This window comes from Ictalurus punctatus, chromosome 10 (genome assembly GCF_001660625.3).
Source record: "Ictalurus punctatus breed USDA103 chromosome 10, Coco_2.0, whole genome shotgun sequence".
Lineage (NCBI taxonomy): Eukaryota > Metazoa > Chordata > Actinopteri > Siluriformes > Ictaluridae > Ictalurus > Ictalurus punctatus.
Window position 1 is genome coordinate 15,059,045 of NC_030425.2, and position 22,637 is coordinate 15,081,681.

Sequence of the window (22,637 nt, forward strand, 5' to 3'; positions counted from 1 at the left end):
AACAATTACAGCAACTCCACCTTTTGCTTCAGGCCATATCACACCACCTTGTTGCTGATTATTTTCCAATAACACGATGTCCCGAAGTGTTTTATGACAATGGGTGGAAGTGATGTGACTTCATCGTTGAACTGGTTTAGAAGGCAAAACCCACATGACCGAAAGTCTGTGTTTTCGAATAGATGATAAATTCATTGACAAATTAGAACCTTTTAATATCACAACTAAAGTTCTGATAATCCTCTTAAATAACTCTAACAACACTTCTGAAATAACAACATTATCCTGGAATCTGGCTCCAGTCAATCATTTTATTAATGATATGCTGGATACCACAATCATACCATCATCCACATATAATACATAGAAGATAAAATCATCAGATATTTCATTAGAAAAACACAATTCCATGCAAAATTACTGATTGACATAGATAATCACACCAATTTTCATTCATGATTCTCATATCTCAGAAGCTATCTTCAAACCCAGAGTTTCCACCTCCTGCCACAGTCATGGTCGAGTTATTTAATCTGTTCTTGACACTGATGTTCTTCCTCATTTGTTTGTTCTTGCTCATCTGCTTCTGGCTGTCCAAAAACAAGCCCAACAAGCCTCTGTTCAGTACTGTATTTGCAGAAACAGATAGACTTTATGTTTGTAGTATGTGATACATTTACAGACATTTGAGAATTTGTCAAAAACATTGCAGATGCAGTTCTGATAAACACCTTTGAAAATAACTATGTTTTGATGGCAGACCACACAAAATCTGAGTCCGGGGTAATAATTTTTTGACCAGACCAGCAGCATTTTTACAATATGATAACCTAGTTTAAAACAATATTACAATTTCATGGTACTAATCAACCATTTAAAAACACACAAGCCAGTGATAAAAACCAAAAGGAAAGCTCAAATCCAATAATTGTTCTTTGTTTTTGAGAAAGACTTTTCCATAAAATCTCTTACATGGTTAGTATTTAGTAAATTGTCCTTACAAGTTGAAAGAGAGAGCAGCAGAGAGGAAATGTGGTGTAATAAGCCAAAAAAAATAAATAAAAAATCCATCTAGCAGGGCAGTGTACAGCACTTCTTAGCCAAAACATCTCCAGATAGTTTTTAGGTTTAATTAGAGTCTAAAATGCCATGTTATTCTGTGTGTTTGATAGATGTTGTGGATAATAGAATTGTGAACATGCGAGGAGTCTCAACAGAGGTAGCATCGCAACATGTTTACAAAAGTACAGGATTAGACAGGGATTCAGTGAAGTCACCTGAGTGAAGAGACTGAGGTCGCTGTAGTATTATTAAGGGCGAGTCCAGAGGAAGGCAGTTGCGATATTTTTGGGGAGTCGCCGCCACACATAAAAGATGAGAACCACTGCAATCAGGAACTTGAAAAATGAATTGGAAGAAGGTAAGGGACATTTTATGTATTGTGCAAAAAGTGAACAGTTAAGTAACCACCCAATCATACACGGAGGAATGACGAAACTGTGATACCATATCAATCATAATCATTGGATAATCTAAAAGGTCCATCTTATAGTGAGGTGAATTGCACTTATTTTTGTGATTCAAGACAGTGTTTCACTTTTCAGAAATTATCTTCATCCCCAGAGTCTACACCTCCTCCCACAGTCATGGTGGAGTTATTCCCGATCATGATGCACTTAGCATTCTGGATGTGGATGTTGGATGGTAGTTGTGGCCACATATTCCCACTGTAATATGAAGGCATTGGACTTGGGCTTCGGAAAGGCATGGGGCCAGATGACTGTGGTCTTCCAGGAAAACCTTGGTGTGAATTGGTCTGTTGAGCATAAGGAGGTTGCAGGTGTTGCTGTTGCATTTTCAGTTGCTGTATTTGCTCCTCTAACTCTCTGACCCTTGGAGACTCTTGAATAAAGTCCTTACAGTACCGTTTCTTTTCCTGCAACCACTGCTGTTTTTCCCGTTGTTTCTTTACTAGTTGTGCCTCTGTCCACATTGACTTCTGTCTTTGTATGTTTCTCAAGTCCAAGACCTTTTTGGCCATCTTTTCAAAAGTGTCTCTGTCCCTCGTTTCAACTAGTGGGTTTTTAGTTCTCAAAATGAAGGGCATTTGGTTACGAGTCAAACCATTGGCCCGGGGTAGCAGAGGGATTACAGTGTTGTGTTTGTGTGGTTTTTCAATTGAGTTCATGAGTGCAGAATCTGCATTTGTCTCATTTAGGTGAGTGTTAAAGTTTGGGGTGAGCAGCAGCATGACGTAGGCAGAGTTCTCGATGGCGTCCTCCACACTCCTGAAGGTGGACTGGCCGGGCACTGCAAAGTCCTCAGAAAAAGTCGCTCCAATTGTTGAGGAGATCGACTCCAACCTGGACTTGAGTCTCACAGCTTCTTCTGAGTCTTCCTCTGCATGCAGAATTACAAATGCATAAAACATGTCCTCTTCCTCCTGGCTGGCTTGCTTCTCTGTACTAAAGCTGTCATGCTTTCCAACTTCCTGAGTAGAGGATGCTTCAGGTGGCTTGCTTGTTGACACTGGTTGAGCTCCTACCTTCCCACCACCACTAGGGATGGACAAAAATGTCTTCTCCAATCCAGATTCTATATTTGGGCTCTTGGGTGTTACAATCTCAGAAGTGTCATGCTTATCTGGGTACTGACGGAACTTAAATTTTTCTAACTGCTCCCTTTCTTGGAGTGGAGTGGGATCTGAAGATTTATAAGACTTTGTTACGGAATAAAAAGGTTTATGATCAACCAGGGGACTTGAAGGCTTGGCCTCATGGTTCTGACCATCTCTGCTCTCTGGCGGTGTCTTTAGAGGCAGTGGTCTAGATTCTTTGTTACTGTTATTGGTTGTGGCTGTGGATACGCTGATTTCTAGGCTGTAGGAGCTGCACGAAGTGGAGGTGGAACGAAGAGAAGATGGGTAGCTGTCATCTCGTTTAGGTGGCTCTTTCTGAACTTTGAATGCCTCAGTGCTTTCCCTGCGTGGCTGTAAGGAGGCACCCATAATCAGACATTCAGCAGCTGTGTGTTCTCCAGAGATATTCTCAGTGCTTCTTGATCCAGAGATTGATCTTTCTAAGGGGCTATTTACCACAGTGTTACGGTTCACACAGAGCTCTGTCGGCTTCTTCTCGTCCACCAGTTCCGTCTCTTCTGCCATTTTGTACTTAGTGCAATACGAACATTTACCAAATCTTCATGCCCAGCAAACATGTTCATTCCTGCTACTCTAAAGGGGTATTGATCCAGCAGGGTGATGACATGGATGAATCAATGTCCATATCTGTGCAAAAGAAACAGATCTATTTCACTTCTGTTTGTATCTTAACTTGACTGCACTAATTACACTTTTTTTTTTTTTACTAAAATATACTGATAAAAAGTAAATAAATACTAAAATAAATAACTGGTCTACCAGAACAACAGTATCAGTTGCATTCAAAATCAAGCCATGTTTACAATAAGTCTTGACAGAGAAAGGATGAACCTAGAGGATTGAACTTGCTGCAATAACATATCTCACATTCTTGACAAGATTGTGAAAAACTAAAACCACAATTCCTTGTTTAAAACAAACAAATAAATAAATGAAATGGCTAACATTTTCAGTAATGCTTATAACAGTATCATGGGGGGAAACTGTAGGTTCTGGGTCCTACTTTGGCAACAGAATTTAAACACTTTTTTTTTTTTTTCCTGTGAGTGCTTTTACATGTCCTAGTGTTCACAAACATGAACACTTTGGAATAACTGACTGAAAATGTACAGTTCCTATTATTTTTCTACAAACACTCTTAAGAGTCCAAACACTTGGTAATTTTTTTTTCTTTTTAACATCTAGAACCTGTTTGGTACTGAAGATTTAGTTAAACTGCCTTGGTACCTGGGTTGCTGAAGGGTTCTTGAATGGTTCTTTAAGGATGTGTTGGATAATTAAGGGTTCTTAGCTTCCTAAAACTTAAATTAAAACATGTTTGAGCCATGACGGAAATAGGCAGCTAAAATATGTTTTCGATCTGATCCTGAATATTTTACACACTTACACACACTCACTTTTACACACACTCACTTTTACACACACGCGCACACACACGAGACTGTCAACCCATTGAACATCTGATTATCAAAACAACAACAATCCACTACTATGTAATTTACAAACATACCTCTAAATCAATAACGCTGTTTTCGTTTGGTTATTTCCGTAGAGAAACAGGAACAGGAAATAGTTTCAAATGTTTACGTCACTGGGTTAAAGACCAACGGCCCCATTACAAACAGCATGGAGAAGTGCACTACATAGGGTGTGATATATAATGGCTTCTACAACGTAATAATAAGATAATTTTTGAGTCACGTGAAAAAGTTAACGTTAACGGCTCCCTACTCCTTATATACCCGCACTACGTCAATTTATTAGTCCATACCTAGTGTACTACGCAGCCAAAGGAAGTGATTTAGGATTCGGCCTGCCATTGTCACCGCAAGATGGCGGCAAATTTCCAGCGATGATGAAGAAGAGCTGAAAAACAGTTTGTGTGGCGTGATAACAGTTCTTGTCATTTTTATTACTATTTATTCACACACACACACACACACACACACACACACACATTTTAAGAATTTTGTCGTCATATGCACAAAGTTCCTTGTAAAATTACAGTCTTCTAACGCGCTCTTCGCTCGTAAAGTATAAAGGGTAAAGTGTCCTACTAAAGTATTTTAGTATTTTGTTTAATGTCAACACACTGTTTTGTATAACTTAGATATTCATTGATATGTTATATACATTTATAATACAGTGCTGTTGAATTCTGGAATCTGATTGGTCAGGAGGTGTGGATTACTTTTCTATAACAGCAGCTCCGAAAGTAGTTCCAGCTGCATGGCAAGGGTTTATATTTATGTGTTTGTTCTAATATGTTGTAATTTATATAGTAACAGCTCATTCACTGGGACTTGTATGATATACATGCCATCTAATGGTGTTTATAATCGTTGATAAGGTGGAGGTTTCTGTAAAGTGATGTTAATTTCACATTTTTTGAAGGTATCTTAAAGGGATAGTTCACCCCAAAATAAAAATTCTGCCATCCTCATGTCGTTCCAAACCCAAAAGACTTTTGTTCATCTTCAGAACACAAATGAAGACATTTTTAATGAAAGCTGTGAGATTCTGTCCCTCCATTTACAGTCCAAGTAAACAAAACTTTCAAGCTCCAAAACGTTCATAAAGGCATTGTAAAAGTAATCAGTGTGACTCCAGTGGTTTAATCCCAATTTTATGAAGCTATAGAAAATCTGCTTTCGCGAGCATGGAACATGATTTACTTTTACAATGCCTTTATAAACTTTATGGAGTTTTTTGTCAGTGCTTTATCATGGTCTCCGGCATGGGACACCCTTTCTCTGAGGCTTCTCTGTAACATGACATTATTTTTGTCTCATTATCAGAAAATGATTATTTTCTGAATAACAGCAACAACAAAAAGTGCCACCCAGTTTGAGGTATTACAATATTAAATATGAAAAGTCCTTAAACAAGATCTAAACAAAGACCGAACCCTCAACAAAATTGGTTGTTTATTACCAATATGTTAGACATATTTAATAGCAGTTAATTATTTAAATGTTAGCGTGTTAAATCATGTTTCTTTTACATTTATTTGATCAAAGAAACAACCATATCTTGTACATAATAACAACAGGGTGATACATTACACAACTCTAACTTCATCATAAATTATAACACTCATATTTTATATTGAACGAAGTACTCTATTCAAAAGAAATGTAGACGTAGACTTCATGTTCCACATCACCTTGTTTACTGAGTCAAAAATATTTTAAAATCTATGCAAAAACATCTGAAACAGGGTTTGATGGCTGTTATTTTGTTTTGTCCAAATGAAATTTCCCAAGCAAAATCAACAATTTTATAGTGTCATCAACTATAGAAAAGCCAGTGTTACAATATAAAAACAGTATCATGGGTTCATCTATTGCAATTATTTTATGAAATGCATGATGTATTAACACGTATATCTGGTTCCAGAAACCTTTAGAGTAATTGCAAATGCAAAATAGATGTATGAGATTCTGGCTCAAGAAAGGACATAGTGGTAAGCTATCATCCCTAAATCTATTAGAAAGGTATTACATGGGTAATATCTGTGCAACACTTTAAGGTGAACTTCCTTTACCTTATTGGGCAATAAAAATGTATAAGTCTCAGACCAAATCTTATGTGTGGAACCCAAAGGAACATTTTGTTTTCATTTCACAAGAGCTTTTGGAGAATAAGACAAATCTTTTGTGAAATGTTTTCTGATATGAAAGTTACTACACTTCTTAACCAGGATGTTAATACCACCAATAAAAAAGACATGGAATCTGCCCAATTACAGAGTTGTGCCTTAAGTGAGCTTTTACCAGATGGAGCAACTTAGGAGAGATACCTTTCACAACATAATTCTAATATTTGTATGAGACAAAAAAGTCCTGAAGCAGAACTAATTTGTGCATAAGAGTAAATGTCACTATCACAATGCAGGTCTGAAACTAAAAGAATACCTTTCATGCTAAATAATGCTAATATTGATTAATGTTAAGTAAGATATTGTGTTACTACAGTTATGATTTTTGCCCACTCAACTGTCATTTGCGGAAAAGTTCATTTGTGTGTACACAGGCTAAGAAAAAAAATGTAAACATAAATTGTTTGAAGTATATTGAGATACAACTGCTTTCGCCATTTTGATTATATTTATGACTGTACATTCTCCCGCCAATCACCACAAAGGACAAACACGCCATTCTGCGTTATGATTGGACCGTTGAAGCCGCGAGTATGACTTACAGGCCAATCCTAGTGCAGGAGGTGTGTGTGTGTGTGTGTGTGTGTGTGTGTGTGCGCGTGCGCGTGTGTGGCGCTTGTCAGTATTCCGAGAGTTCAATGCTGGTTTATGAGTTTACGGCTTTCCCTTAAATCTTTTCTTTTAAAAAAACAAATAGTGAGACTTTTATATCATATCAGTTTTCTGATATGATATCACTAAAACACTAAAAGTGTTTTTTTAAGACCATAACAATGTTTGTGTCCGTTATATTAGCATAATCTCGCGATACATGTCCTAACGTATGCACGTGCTGCCGCGAGAGCTCGATTTCGCGCGCTGAGCCTAAAGCTCCGGTCAGAGGAGTGATTGACGGGTGTGTGAGCCAATCTACGAATGTATTTCAACCCACAGGAACCAATTGAAACGCGGCATCGCCTGCCGCAGGAGGGGAAAACACGTTGTTGAACCAAATTTTCATTGAATCTTCGTACGAGGTTTTATGTGGTACGTGTTTAAGAGTCAAAAAGAGTTTTTATATTTCAGTCTGACGCGTGCTTGCTTTATTATAACCGGGTGCTTTCTTGATTTCGAGAGGACGTAAAGACAGGTAATTGTGAACATCTTAATTGGGGGATTATTTTTTTAGTTAGAAGGTTGGCATTGTAACTTTCTCACCCGGCTTTATTCTTGGAAAATGTAATTTTCAGTCACATTATATTTTTAGATACATTTGGAAATGAAATAAGTTGGTGCTGAAGTTTAATTTGAATGAACTGAGTTGAGTTTCTTTTATCAGCCTCATTTTCTTGCACTAAACTTAAAACTCCGGCTAATTGAACTTGAGTAAGAGGATAAATGTAGTTACTCCGATAGTAATTAAAATAACAGTTAACTGAATTTTTTTTTTTTTTTTTTTTTTTTTTTTTTTTTTTTTTTTTTTTTTTTACTTCTAATTTAATGTTTAATTGTAAACATTCAGGTTTAGTGTATAGCATTTAATGTAGGTTAGCTCGGATAAAGCCAATCATGCAGCTTTGGTTAATTAACAAACTTGATGTTTGTCACAGTGTTGTATTTAAACCAAATATGAAACTTTTTTTTTATTGTTTTTTTTTTTGAACAGAACGTTATTGTAATTCATATTTCCGCATACAGCTAACTTCGCAAGGCTAAAGCATAGCTTATGCTTGAACAATGACTAAAACAACAAAGGCGACTTTAAGCTAACTTGTGTAGATCAGAAAAGCTTTTCTCTAAGCGCTTCATAAACATTATTGCTCATAATATATTGATCATAATATATGATCCCGAAAGATCATGTTTTTTTTTTTTTTTATATATATTTTTAATATTATTACTAATCTGTATTGCACTAGCAGGCGTTATTGCTGTAGGTTGTACCAGTACGGGAGTGTTTATATCCGTCCTGCACCGGCTGGGAAGAAGGGGGCGCCTGAGTGCATTTCCGGCCGCACAGTAACGGATGTAGTTAATCAGTGGAACAACTTCGTTTACACTTAAAAACGAAAAACTACACAATGAAACACATTACATATCATTATTCAAATGTCTGTGGTGTGTGTAGTGATTCTCGTGCTAATGTATTGGTTAAAGCTGTGTTTTCATGAATCCTGTGAGAAGTTTGTCAGTGTGTCTCTCTGACGTCATAGGGGGACATTGCTATTGCTAGTGCCGTTTATAATGTCCTTTAATAGCAGGGAATAAGGTAAACAGTTCCAAATATAATGAAACCTGACTGTTACCTTGTTGGAGCAAGGGTTGTTTTTTTTTTTTTTTTGCTTGTCACTTTCCTGCAGTGTTCAGCTTCAGCGCAGTTAAACCATGTAGTGTACTAGCAATCTGTGAGACGGCAAGTGCAAAGATGTTGACAGGGGTGTTGGCATGAAAGTTGAAGATTTGGAAGCTGGTCTGTTTGAGCAGAGTGTACAGATGAGGAAGTAAGAGAGCTGGACAGACTAAAGGACTAAAGCACTACTGCATTGCCCTCTTAAAGGGATAGTTCATCCAACATGAACACTGTCATTGATTATTCACCCTCATGTCGTTCCAAACCCAAAAGACTTTCGTTCATCTTCCAAACACTAATGAAGACATTTTTTAATGAAACCTGAGAGATTTCTGTCCCTCCGTTTACAGTTCAAGTAACCAAAACTTTCAAGTTCCATATGGTTCATAAAGGCATCTTAAAAGTAATCTGTGTGACTCCAGTGGTTTAATCTCAGTGTTATGAAGCGATATGAATGCTTTGCGTAAGCAAAAAACTAAAATTAAGTCTTTAGTCACAAAATATTTTCACTTCTGCATAGATCTACAACGAGCGTTCATGAGAAAACCGTGACGCATATGTGTTGTGTTGATGTGAGCGTGGACAAAAAGTCCTCTTCTGTCAATCTGCAGACATCTTTGTTACAAAGATTGTTCTGTGAGACACAGTTTGTGTACAGCGCCTCTCTTCTGCTGTAAACAGTGCAGAACTTCAGTGTCCCGTTCTATTGCAAGAGCAGATGTTAATTTTTTTTGCCCGCTCTTGCATCAACACATCACGTATTGGTCGTGGTTCTCTTGTGAATGTGTGTCTGAGATCTATGCGGAAGTGTAGCTATTTTGTGAATAAAGACTTTATTTTTTTCCGCACACAGTGCATTTGTATTGCTTCATAAAATTGGGATTAAACCACTGGAGTCACAATGATTACTTTTATGATGCCTTTATGAACTTTTTGAAGTTTCAAAGTTTTGGTTACTTGAACTGTAAATAGAGGGACAGAAATCTCTTGGGGTTTCATTAAAAATGTCTCATTTGTGTTCTGAGGATGAACGAAAGTCTTATGGGTTTGGAACGACGTGAGGGTGAATAATTGACAGACGTTTCATTTTTAGGTGAACTGTCCCTTTAAGGTAGAGACGAAGCAAGTGCTAAATCCTACTGGCACCACTATCAGCAGGTAGTCGAATGGAATTGTGGGTAATGTAGGATGCAATAGCGAGAGTGGAACGTTGCAGTGAAGTTTGCAATTAATCTTGGGTTCCACGGAGGGTCACGGATTATAAAGATTAGAATGCAAGTCATTCAGATTTGTTTTTTTCCTTTGCCAGAACCTCACCTTTTGATCTCTAGAGAAGGAAGTTTTATTGATGTAAGTCAGTAAAATGTCATAAATATGTACAGTTTCCTCAATACACGATGTATGAATATTTGTTTGTTAATAAAGTCTCTAGTTCAATGAAGCCACTTTTAAACTGAACTTAACTATTTTTATGGCAAATAGATTAGCAAGTCGTAAATTTTAACATCCAATCCATTTGGCGCCGGTGTGAGGTGCAGTGGTGACTGAAGCAGGAACTTTGGCTACTATTGTAAATAGTTCTGCAAATGTTCCAGTTGTAGATTACACTTTTTTCACAATAAGTATTAATATGTTCAGGTTTACTCCTTCTCTAATGTGAAGTGGATTTACATTTTTTGTTGTATCTGACTGTGGTGTCGGTGTAGGGCTGCTGCAATGTGGATCCAGGTGCGCACTATGGACGGTAAGCAGACCCACCGGGTCGACTCCCTGTCCAAACTCACTAAGGTGGACGAGCTGAGGCTGCGAATCCTGGAGCTCTTCAACGTTGAGCCTGAAAGACAAAGGCTCTTCTACAGAGGCAAACAGGTTTGGGGGAAAATGCATGCATATAGATAAGTCAAGCTACATGTTGAGTTTTAGTGTTGCACAAAAATGCATTCAAGCATGATAGAAAACATGTGGAATATATTTATGCAGTCGGTTAACTATTATGACTATTGGATCAGTATCTCCCAACCCCAAATTCATTTCTTGATTCATTGCTATTTATAAACATGTGCTGCTGTAACAGATCCATATCAGATTTAGTCCCTGAACATTACATCACACCTGTCCCCAAGTGTTGTATCAGAAATCAGAAGACTGAAAATTATGTGGATAATAATGTACTTTTAAATATAAATCTGTAAATGTATATCATCGCTCATATCTCTGTAGCTGTACAAAGGGCTTCATGTATCAAGCCATTTGGACACAATAATTTAAATGACTGAATTTCAGGTTTTCCATTAAACTTGTACGTGTAATAATTTAAAGTGATTTGATGGCGAAATCCGTGTATAAAATGACACTTATACGATATGAAGTTGATCAATTGAAATTCATTAGAGAATCTACTTGCTTAAATGTACACAACTTCAGGAGGTTACAAATTAATTTTTGTGTCTAGTGTATTAGATACAAGTATAAGACGTTCATGCATTTACAGACCTGATTTTTATACAATTGTCAGTTAACAAAAAGGAAATGATCAAAAAAATCATTAATAATTATTGATTTGACACTTCTAGCATGTAAAGCAGCACCTTTTAACTCTTAAATTGTGTTACAGATGGAGGATGGCCACACTATTTTCGATTACAATGTGGGCCTCAATGACATTGTTCAGCTCCTCGTGAGACAAGCGCTTCCTGCAGTCTCTTTGCCCAAAGACAAGGAGGCCGAGCTGTCAGACTCTGACTCGGGCTGCGGTTCGGGTCAGAGTGAGTCGGATAAGAGCTCCACTCACGGTGAGTGTGAGGGTCAGAGTGCTGGAACCTCGGCCCAGAGTGACCTCGTCGACCCAGGTTTTGGCTTCTATAAGGTAAACCCCTTGCTAGTTCACCGCTAACATCTCTCTTGCACTACACTCTTGAACTGTTTATAAACAGGCTTTGTTGTACTGTACCTTTTTTTAAAATTTTTATTTTTTTTTTATATTAAATATTCCCGGTATTCTTTCATTGTATTTTCTTATTAACTGTCTTGTAGATAAATGAGTTCGTGGACGCCAGAGACCTGAATATGGGTGCTTGGTTTGAGGCTCAGATCGTAAACGTGACAAAGACTCCCAAACCCATAGAAGGTGAAGGCATGGAAACGGATGGTGAGGACGAGATCCGCTACCACATCAAATACGAAGAGTAAGCTTATTCCCTACACATTTCCACCTTACTGTGTGATTTTTGCCACACTAAGATGGAAAATATACCCAAGCTGAATTATTTACTGACAGATTTGAAGATTTCCCAAATAAAATGGCAGTAGAAGAAATTGATCACCTCGGATGATCTTCAGAAAGTAAACGTTTGGTTGTATATTGTGATTTTAAAAACGTATCAAGTATAACCTGTATGAAGTTAACAATTTGGCACTGAAGCACAGATTTCTGATCAGCCATTTGTTACGCTATTTTGTAGTCTCCTCTTCTGAATGTCCTTGTTGGAGTGAGCACATACAAACTTCGTTTACATGTTCTGCAGTTACCCGGAGAACGGGGTGGTGCAGCTCCAGGGGAAGGATGTGCGCCCACGTGCCCGCACCGTCTACCAGTGGCACCAGCTGGAGGAGGGCATGGTGGTCATGGTGAACTACAACCCCGACGAGCCCAAAGAGCGTGGCTACTGGTACGATGCTCAGATCCAGAGGAAGAGGGAGACGCGCACCCAGCGAGAGATTTTTGGCAAAATACTTCTCGGGTAGGTGGAGCTGTGACCCACCACTGTGAGTTTGTTAAGGATTTCTCACCTTGTCGTGGAAACCGTGCGATGCATAGCATTGCTTAGACCGGGGCTTTTGTGTGTACACATGCGGTTATGTAGAGAGACCGATATAGAGAGTTTTTGAGATTGCGTACTGATGCTGATGATGTATCAAAGGGATGCTGGAGACTCTCTGAATGACTGCCGGATCTTGTTTGTGAGCGAAATCTACAAAATCGAAGAAGCTGGAAGCTCTGAGGGATCCACAGCCGCTTCTGACAGCCCTCTGAAGAGTAAGTTGCTTGTTCTTCATGATTTTGCTCTCCTTAATAAATCACTAAAAGGTGCCTTCAAATGGCTTTACAGTGTATGCACGGTCCTTTAAATCAAGCCATAACTCTAAATGTATGTGAAACTGATGTACTTTTCCTTTTGTGTACGTGCATCCAGGGTCCAATGGGCCAGAGTGTAAACACTGTAAGGACGACCCCAAGAAAACCTGCCGCTGGTGTAATTGCCGTGTGTGTGGGGTGAAGCAGGACCCTGACAAGCAGCTGCTGTGTGATGAGTGTGATATGGCCTTCCACACATACTGCCTTAACCCGCCTCTCACCACCATTCCGACTGATGAGGACTGGTGAGCAGCTTCAGAACAGCATCTCTAACAATAAAACAAGCTAAGCAGAATTAAGTTACAGAGTAGGGCAAGTGTGTGTGATTTATAGGTCAGATTTGAAGGAGTGGGATTTTTAATTTAATATGCTTCTGCTATTTCTGTCATGTGCAGGTACTGCCCCGAATGTCGGACTGATGCAAGCGAGGTTGTCCTGGCCGGAGAGAAGCTGAAGGAAAGCAAGAAGAAAGCGAAGATGGCATCTGCCAGCTCGTCCAGCCAGAGAGACTGGGGCAAAGTATGTGTTCATGCTTTACCATATTCTGTCCTTTAGTGTAAAGTTTGCATCCTTTCTGTAGGATAAAAGTGCTTGTTAATATTTTGTGTGTGTACATACATGTACAATATATCACAGGGGGAAAAAAAGTACACACTCCAGTTCTAGGTCTTTATATTTCAGGACTTAAATAATTGTGTTCTTCACCAACTTCTATAAACAAACAAATAACCTCAGGCGACCAATGCTTTAGTTCATTGATGTTTGAGGGCATTTGTTTATGCACACTGTCTTAAGGTCCTGCACAGCATCTCAGTGGGGTTGAGGTCAGGACATTGTCTTGAGGTGTTTTTTTTTTTTTTTTTTTTTTTTAATCCTCTTTAGCCAATCAGATTTCAGTTTGCTGGTGTGCTTGGGATCAGTGTCCTTTTGCATGACAATTTCAGCCCAGCTTAAACACCTGGATAGATGGCCTTATATTTGTTTCAAGAATATTCTGGTATAAAGTGGAGTTCATCAGTGACTGCAAGTTTCCTAGGTCTTGTGGCTGCAAAACAAGCCTAGATCACTCCTACACCATCATGCTTGACAGTTTGAATGTGTTTGTGGTGACATGATGTGTTTGGTTTTCACCAGACATGGCACTGTGCATGATGACCAAACATCTCTACCATGGTCTCCTCAATCTAAAGGATACTGTTCCAGAACCTTTGTGGTTTGTTCAATGCAATTTTGCAAACCTAAGTTGGGCTGCCATATTCTTTTAGGAGAGAGAGGGCTTTTTTTCTACCCACACTTCCATATAAGCCGTACTTGTTCAGTCTTTCTGATTGTGCTGTCATGAACATAACCATGTAATGTGCTTACAGAGGCCTCTGTAGCACTTGGGTTTTTCTTTTATCTTTATCTGTGAGCATCAAACGGTCTGACCCTGGACTGAATCACTCTGGGACATCCACTCTTGGGAAGATTGGCAACTGTGTTTGAAGGCTTTCCATTTGTAAACAATCCATCTCATGGTAGAATGGTAAATTTCAAATTGTTTGGTGATGGCCTGTAATGTCACGCTTTTTGATGTTTAACTAATCTAGTGCTTTTCATTAGTAACACCTGGCTGCTAATTACTTTTATTAATGATTGTGGAAGTAGGAAGGGTGTTCTTATTTTTCCCACCTGGTTTCTGAATGTTGGCTTGGCTTTTTGGGGGAAAATGTCTACAAATTGAAGTGCTGTGGGGGTTTTTTGTTTTTGTTTCCTGAGGTTATTTGTTTGTTTATAGATGTTGGTGAGGATCACATGCTTGTTATATAGGTCCAGATAAATAAAGATCGAACTGAGTGTACTTTTATTTTTCCTGTGTGATTGTTTATATAATATATGCACATACATGTTTGTGTCAGAAACTAAATGGCATAGAAACATCTTTTATACCTTTTTATTGTTCTAAAAAATGCAAGGATATGTTATAATAATCACTTGGGGTACTTGAACATTTTCACCATATACAGATGCCATGCTGGGTTTCATATCCTGTCTTGAATTATTAGTCATTTTTAACTGGAATCCTTTTTTTAAATCTCCATTTTCCATGTGTGTTCAGGGTATGGCGTGTGTGGGCCGCACCAAACAGTGTACCATCGTTCCCTCCAACCATTATGGGCCTGTGCCAGGAGTCCCTGTGGGTACCCTCTGGAAGTTTAGAGTGCAGGTGAGCTGAACATACATCTTACAAGCAACCTATTGCTTTAATTAATCTGTTTCTATAACTTCTAAAAATGTACTCCTTGCACACCAGGTGAGTGAGTCCGGAGTCCACAGGCCTCATGTTGCAGGGATCCATGGCCGAAGCAATGACGGTGCTTATTCTCTAGTGCTGGCTGGAGGCTATGAGGATGACGTGGTATGTTGGGATTGTTGTTTAGCTGTGTTAGTAATACTTCTTTTTTTGGGGCATTATTTGGGTATTTTGAGATTTGGGTATAGTGGTGCTTAGTCTGGTGCTGGGATGTTTTTGTCTTAAGATAACCATTTTGTTTGAACAACTAATGCTGCATGATAATGGTTAAAGTAGTTACCATGACTGAGTCTCAGTATTGATATCAGGATTATTTATTGCAGTAATATTTAGCTGCTTATTCAGTTGTTATTTTTATTTGCACTTCTTTAAATTAAAATGCCAGATATCATTTCTTTTTAATTAATAAAATATAATTAATTGTTAATATAAAACCCTTTGGTCACCTATTGTTAATTATCTTAAATTCTAAAAATGAACAAAACATTTACAGTACTTTACAGTTCTATGCAACCAAATATTTACATACAAATGAATGGCAAACTTGTGGTGTTTATGCCTTTTAACACCTGATGTTAACTGTCTAAATTTAATTAAACGCTTCAATATTTTAGTTACATGTTTTAATTTTATAGCCAAAAAAATCTTAATCACATCCCTACTTTAACCCTGTTTAATATGAGAGATAAATCTGATTTATTTATTTTTGTCTTGTTGTTTAGGATGATGGTAACGAGTTTACATATACAGGTTCTGGTGGTCGAGATCTCTCTGGTAACAAGCGAACTGCTGAACAATCCTGTGACCAGAAACTCACCAATATGAACAGGTTGGTAGCTAGCAGACAAAGTGTCCGTTTACCTGCAGTTTCCTGTTCAGGTATAGTCTGTTAGTGTTGCATTTCTGCATTGCATTCCTTGATTTAAAAAAAAAAAAAATTCCTCTCTTCTTTTTTTTTTTTTTTCCCCATTTATTTTTTTACCTCTTTCATTAAGTTATATTTCATCAGATGTCGATAAATTATACAGTGTGCTGTGATTCAGTATGAAAACTATTGTAGAGACTTCATATTGTGATAATGTGATAGTCATGTCATAGATTTTTTGTGTTGGGGGGGTGTTAATACAATCCTAGTCATTGGCTGATGGAACATTTCATGTAAAAACTGAGATTTTGTTCTGAATATAGCAAAATGATTTTGAGGAAAAATGGGTGGAAATTAAGCCTTCTTCAAAGTCACTAACTTTCAGATGAAGCAATTAAACATGTCTTAGCAAGTGGAGAAACATTATTATTTTGCTGTACAGGGTGTCCTGCAGGGTCTCTGTCTGTCATTACGGATTATGTATCCAAGTCATGAAAAAAAGTTGTAAATGCAAACCTATTTTAAAAATCTGTAAAATTATCGATATGACATGCTGGACCTGGATTGCTATGCTCTCTTACCTTCTGTTCTTACTAATGGTGTTACTGTTGCAGGGCCCTGGCTCTGAACTGCAATGCGCCAGTGAATGAGAAGGACGGTGCTGAGGCAAAGGACTGGAAGGCGGGGAAGCCTGTGAGGGTGGTGCGCAGTTCTAAAGGTCGCAAACACAGCAAATACTGCCCAGAAGATGGGAACAGATATGACGGCATTTACAAGGTGCGAAGAAAAATTGCAAATGAAAAAGGGAAAATGCAAAGAATAATTAAAACTTTTAAGGGAGCGGAAAAGGATAAAAGCAGTATGTAAAGGCATTGTTTGTCTAGGTATTGAGAAAATATAAGTTCCACCCTTATATGCTTTATTGGCTTTCTGAACCTTAGTTTTGTGTACCTGAAAGAAAGTGCTCTTTTGTCTGCAGAACTTGTCTCTTTGGGAAGCAGAGTGAAGCAGACTGAAAAACAGGAATAGAAAGTTCATGGTTTAATATGTATTAAAACCAATTATTGATTTCTGACATACTGAGTAACTTTACTTTGACTCTGATTTTATTCAGTTGTTTTTAATTGAGGAAGGCAAAAATCCTTACAATTAAAATGCCTTTGACTTCTCTTCTAGGGCTATACCATCTAGTGGTAATTGTATGTTTTTCCTCTTTTTCCTTGTTGTTACCAGGTGGTGAAGTACTGGCCAGAGAAGGGCAAGTCAGGTTTCCTGGTATGGAGATACCTGCTCAAAAGGAATGATGATGAATCGGCACCGTGGACCCGAGATGGCAAAGAACGCATTAAAAAGCTGGGTCTTACCATGCAGGTAATGCAGCTGTAGCTAATATACATAGCAGTGTATGGGGTAATGTGAACAGTTGCATGTTATTAACTGCATGTTTGGCTATGCTCTGCAGTATCCTGAAGGTTATCTGGAAGCAGTGGCTGCAAAGGAGAAGGAAAAGGAGAATAAGAATGAGGACGAGGTGGCTGACACACCTGCCAAGGGCAAGAGGAAGCGGAAATCTCAGGCAGGCAAGTGTAACTCGTTTAACTTCCTTAACTAGTACTGTTCCTTTCTGAGCACTGTGGATGTGTTGTACATCTAAAATAGAGGAACTACAGTGTCACAGCAGGTGCTGTGGCATTTTGTTTTATTTATAATGTGCCTGCTTGTTGGTGCTTTTCTGAAGGCATGCTGTTCCAGTAGACGCTGCAGATGTCTGTTGTCCCATGTGACAGATTTTATTAATGTAACACTGAAAATGACAACTGTCCTGTAGTAAGTTTAGGATTTTTGTAGCTGTGATATATATGTATGTAAAAAGCTTCAGTGCTGTTTTTAGTGGTATTTTAGTAGTGTATATTTAGTATTTCTTAGCAAACAGAATATATGCTGTATATCTTAAACTATTTTATTATGTATTTATTTTTTCTATAAGCTTCTTATTGTTTGCTTTTCAATTGTTAGTAAATCCTAAACTAAATTGATTAGTACAAAATTCATAACATCATATGCATCCAGAATAAACATATTTGCAGTTGGTTTACTGTCACATTGTATAATTTCATGCTGTCAATGTGTTTTAGTTGAGGATGAGGAGAAAACTTCACCATCTAAGAGCACACCCAAGAAGGTCAAAGTGGAGGCCTACAAGCTGACCAAGGAGCAAAAGGCCCTGATCAAGGAAGACGAGCTTAACAAGAAACTTTGGGATGAGGCCATGGAGTCTTTAAGCTTAGGACCTGTATGTACAACGTTTAAATTCTGATAACTAGATCAAACTCTCATTCATTGAGATTTTCCACAGCCTGCCCAGAAGTCCATCAGAAAAAAACAAAATACAATTGCTATGCTGGGAAATAAAAAGTGCAATCCTAACCACGAGCCGCAAAATGCACACTAGGCAACTTTGGTGTCTTTCGTCTTGTTTGTTCGTTCGTTCGTCCCCCCCCTTTTTTTCCCCTCCTCCTTCTTGATGCAAATGTCTGCTTTTTAGTTCAACCCAGTTCACTAACCAATCATTCACTTTTTGCAGAGATTTATAAACAAGGTGGAAGAAGTTTTCCTGTGTATCTGCTGCCAAGAAGTTGTTTACCAGCCCATCACCACAGAGTGCCAACACAATGTCTGCAGGGTGAGACTGAGCGTCATGTAACACTTTCAAAAAAAAGCATGTTGATTTAAATGAGGGCTGCACTGCTGTAAGTGTCTGATATTCATTTAGTATTAGCCTGAAACTTTAGATTGGAATCAAATCAGCTTCCTGATATAATCGTCCAGTGCATTTTCTGAATGCAGGAGATGTTGAGCATCAAAACAGAACTTGTATCACGTGTGATCCTGCACGGTGGGTTCAGGATATCTGCTCCGTATCTGATCTGTCTCAGATGGATCCTTGGAGCTCTGAAATATCAGCTGAAAAACACATACTGATGTCCTTTTGCTAACAGAGACTTGCAAGACGTGCTATGTAAAGGTGGTGCTGACCGATATGCTAAAAATTATCACGTCCAACATGTGCCACAATATTTAGGCTTGCCAAAGTGCCAGAAAAATGGTGCTCATAATTATGGTTTAAATGATCTCCATTAAAATGTTAAACACACAACTGATAGGCTGTTAACCTAGTTTTCTTCCTCCCTCCTTCCCCCAAAATATAACTCATGATCATAACATAGAATTGTCATAGGTTTGCAATAGTCCTGTTTTGTTTGCCTTCCTCTTTATAGGAATGTCTCCAGCGGTCCTTCAAAGCAGAGGTATACAGCTGCCCCGCCTGTCGTCACGATCTAGGCAAGAACTACCAGATGACGGTGAACAAAGCTCTACAAGCCATCCTGACCCAGCTGTTCCCTGGCTACAGCAGCGGCCGATGATGACCGCTTGTGTTATAAGAAAACGTGCCGATGAACTAGCGAAGGCAGTGCTGTGCATCGTGACTGAATTCAACACCATGATACAAGTCACCTTTCAAAATATTGAAAAAGTCATGAGCTAATCAGGGTGTAGGGTGATCCATAAGTCGTTAAATTTGTTTGGTCCGATTCTTAGCAGGGCTGTACTTCGTAACCTGCTCTCTCTCTCTTTTTTTTTTTTTAGCCCATCAGGTAGATCTTTCCCTCCCAATACATATCTTGTATTAACAGATCTCTCATAATAACTTTGTAGAGATGTTTTTATGTGTAGGAGCTTCCTGTTATGAAAAGTAATTCCTGAATTACTCTGCACCAGCACATGTTTTATAAAAATGGGGGGGAAAGAAAAGAAAAATCTTCCGCTACGCACAACTGCACTATTTGCTTCGAGCAAAATCCTTTACAATTTTTTTTTTTTTTTTTTTTGGGCCAGGGATAAGTGGACATATTTTGATAGCAGGTATGTAGGCATGCACTGGCATCAGGAACATTTTATAAAACACTTGATAAAGATCAAATTTTTGTCTTAACAGCCATGTATTTTGACACCCCCTAGTATTCCTACTTGGGTGATTTAACTGAAAGCTAATCAGTGTGTGTATGTATGTTTTTATATATATATATATATATATATATATATATATATATATATATATATATATATATATATATATATATATATATATATATATATATATATATATATATATAATTATATATATATATATAATTATATATATATAATTATATAATTTCATATGCATAAAATGAGCTTATCCTATAACTTTGTCGTGGCTTTGCTTTCTAACTACTGTATGTGCTTAGAAATTCAACTTTTTATTATTTTTTGCTTTTGTTTTATTCCCGTTATGCAATCTGGTTTTCCCTTGTTCTCCTACTATGGACTTCAGAAGGAAACCGTCAAGACTTAATTCTCCAGATAAATTATCAAGTGCACCTCCCGTTAAGTGACTATTTAATGATATGTCAATGTTCACTTTGTTCTCATCACACAATTTTCTAAATAAATGCCTAAGGCCAGAGATTTGTTATACCTCAATAATTTCTAATATCACATTGACTGGAAATGTATATTCTGAAATTGTATATTTTTTAGCACTTGTATTTAGCAATTTTACGTAGTTTTAGATGCTGTTTTTTTTCTTGCACTGTCTCTAGTGCGATATTTTTCAATAAACCTTATTCCTTTTTATATGGAACAATTTGACTTATTACACCCCCCCCCCTTCCTTTCTCTTAAATGATGAATAAAACATTTTGTGTGCTGTTGTAGGAAAATGATCAAGGACTTGGTTGTATGATGCAGCCCTAGACAAAGCAGAAGAGTTACTTTTTCCCTTTAACAGTGTATCCTGAAGTGTTCTATTCCTCTTAAACCACAGCAATGTCAACACAATTTATTTTGTTTAATTGATTAATTTTTAAACTGTTAAAGACCAAACACCTTAATATAAACCTGTGATTTTGATTACATTTGCACTGCTGCCATAGCTGCTTTAATAGAAAAATAAACACTTTCTGACCAATCAGATTTGAGTGATGAACTGACAATCAGTCCCTCCAGGATTTTTGTAATCGATGAAATTAACGCAAAATCAAGCAAACTGTGTCACAGACCTCTTTGCCTCATATCCGTCGAATGGGACTACAGCTGCCAATTCAAGTAGTTTTCTGTAAAAGAAGTATCACAAATGTTGGGGGAAAACCAGCAGCAAAATCGAGCATTTTGGGCTGTAACAATCACAAAGAAATCCTGTGTGGACTGAATAATGTGATTTGAGGTTCATGTTGAATGATTGCACTGTTGGTTATTTTACAGGCCTGCCATTTCCAGTTCTGTGGCCTTAGGGTTATTTGGTCTTTTAAATGTTAAATCTGAAAGGCTCCAGGATCTTGTTTCATGAAGTGTACACACTGCTCAGGTGCAAACGTTGACCAGATAAAGGCGTGATTAGTGCCCATTTGCTTTTGTTTTGCATTGGAGATACAAGGTAATATTTGGGTGGTGTGGTTAATTTTTAGCACATCAATGTGTACACATACACCTTGTTGGACCATAATGTACAGTATGTATACAGTTAGAGACTAAAGCTTACACAGCGGGTAACATTGCGGTGCCACAGCTCCAGGGTTCCTGGTTCGCCAGGGTCTGCTGAGCTCCGATTATTGTCTGTCTGGAATTTCATATTTGCTTCATGTGGGTTTCTTTTGGATTCTCCGGCTTCCTTCGTGCCCTTTAATGCACTGGTGTCCCATCCAGGTTGAAGTCTCCCACTGCACACCTAGTGTTCCCTGAGATCGGCACAGCATCCATTGTTACCCTGACCAGGATGAAGCTAAATATGAATGAATGAACCCCTAAAAATTAAACTTGATTATTTTTTCCTCAACATTGAATCTAATAAAACATGCATTTATCCTATGTAAAATGTCTTAAACCATCTCCTACAATAATCTCTTTTTTAAAGCAGCATTTTTTTTGCTAATAGGCTGCATTTTACTCTTAAATAAGTAACAGGCATGGGTTTCTATCATATCAAATACCCAACATATAGTTAACTAGAATCGGTACTAATTGCACAAGGACATTAAGAATATTATAATCAATCGCTTAAATGTATTTTGTAGTTAATCAGTTAGTTTCAGTCTATGATTAGTAACACAGTTGCACTTAAAAAAACAATAATAATAAAGATGGAAAATAAGGCAAACAGGAGGATTTACATTGCCGTTGGATGTTAAATATTAGGAATATGGTTTTGAAACAGGTGTGAAGCCATATTTGCTTGTCAGATAACAATATCTCATATGGCACATACTAATAAATCAATCAAGCTACCTATTAATTATTTCCATAGCTTTACAGTGATATGTAAAAGCATTTTATTTACAAACAAGTGTCCTAAATCCTAGATTTATTGTTTTTTGTTTCCCAATTGGAGTCTTTTATTTATCATCTTTATGGTGTTAAAACACATTTAATTGCCATTCCCATTCCTCTTATCACCATGAGGATATTTTTAATTCGGTCCCCAATATCATTCAGCTCTCTTGTGTATACTTCCCCTAGGATTAGTGCTAAAACCACAGCCAGAGTATTGTCACATGAGGTGAAATCTCTAATTAGTTTGCCTTGTATCACTTCAACAACTGGGTGAGGATAATCGGTGTGGTGTATTGCATGGTGGTAGTGGCCAGAGCGTTGTAGGT

General features: G+C 37.8%; 2 protein-coding genes across 6 annotated transcripts; one reads left to right on the forward strand and one right to left on the reverse strand.

Annotated features, from left to right (window-relative positions):
• Positions 1–291: 291 nt before the first annotated feature.
• Positions 292–4,310, reverse strand: ticam1 (TIR domain containing adaptor molecule 1). 4 transcript variants are annotated; one of them, XR_001813695.3, is made up of 3 exons: positions 4,170–4,310; positions 1,278–3,286; positions 292–590 (listed from the first exon to the last, which is right to left on the reverse strand). XR_001813695.3 is itself a non-coding variant. In XM_047157907.2 (2 exons), the coding sequence occupies exon 2, from the start codon at positions 3,161–3,163 to the stop codon at positions 1,601–1,603; it is 1,563 nt and encodes a 520-aa protein (XP_047013863.1). In that variant the 5' UTR covers positions 3,164–3,286; positions 3,887–4,163; the 3' UTR covers positions 292–1,600.
• Positions 4,311–7,089: 2,779 nt separating this feature from the next.
• On the forward strand, positions 7,090–20,026 carry uhrf1 (ubiquitin-like with PHD and ring finger domains 1). 2 transcript variants are annotated; one of them, XM_017478225.3, is made up of 17 exons: positions 7,090–7,346; positions 10,356–10,518; positions 11,264–11,515; positions 11,683–11,834; positions 12,174–12,389; positions 12,570–12,685; positions 12,843–13,029; positions 13,180–13,303; positions 14,883–14,990; positions 15,078–15,182; positions 15,800–15,906; positions 16,557–16,719; positions 17,176–17,313; positions 17,405–17,522; positions 18,078–18,235; positions 18,527–18,625; positions 19,221–20,026. In XM_017478225.3, the coding sequence occupies exons 1-17, from the start codon at positions 7,342–7,344 to the stop codon at positions 19,365–19,367; spliced, it is 2,358 nt and encodes a 785-aa protein (XP_017333714.1). In that variant the 5' UTR covers positions 7,090–7,341; the 3' UTR covers positions 19,368–20,026. The 2 variants fall into 2 exon arrangements, with proteins under 2 accessions (XP_017333714.1, XP_053539248.1); XM_053683273.1 differs by having other exon boundaries at positions 7,265–7,449.
• The last annotated feature ends 2,611 nt before the right edge of the window (positions 20,027–22,637 follow it).

Excerpts from the sequence above, each read along its gene's own strand:
- uhrf1 (XM_017478225.3), top strand. Across the intron at positions 13,030-13,179 it reads ATTCCGACTGATGAGGACTG|GTACTGCCCCGAATGTCGGA; the intron begins GTGAGCAGCTTC and ends TGTCATGTGCAG. Across the intron at positions 18,626-19,220 it reads GCCAACACAATGTCTGCAGG|GAATGTCTCCAGCGGTCCTT; the intron begins GTGAGACTGAGC and ends TCCTCTTTATAG.
- ticam1 (XM_047157907.2), bottom strand. The coding sequence starts at position 3,163 with ATGGCAGAAGAGACGGAACTGGTGGACGAGAAGAAGCCGACAGAGCTC.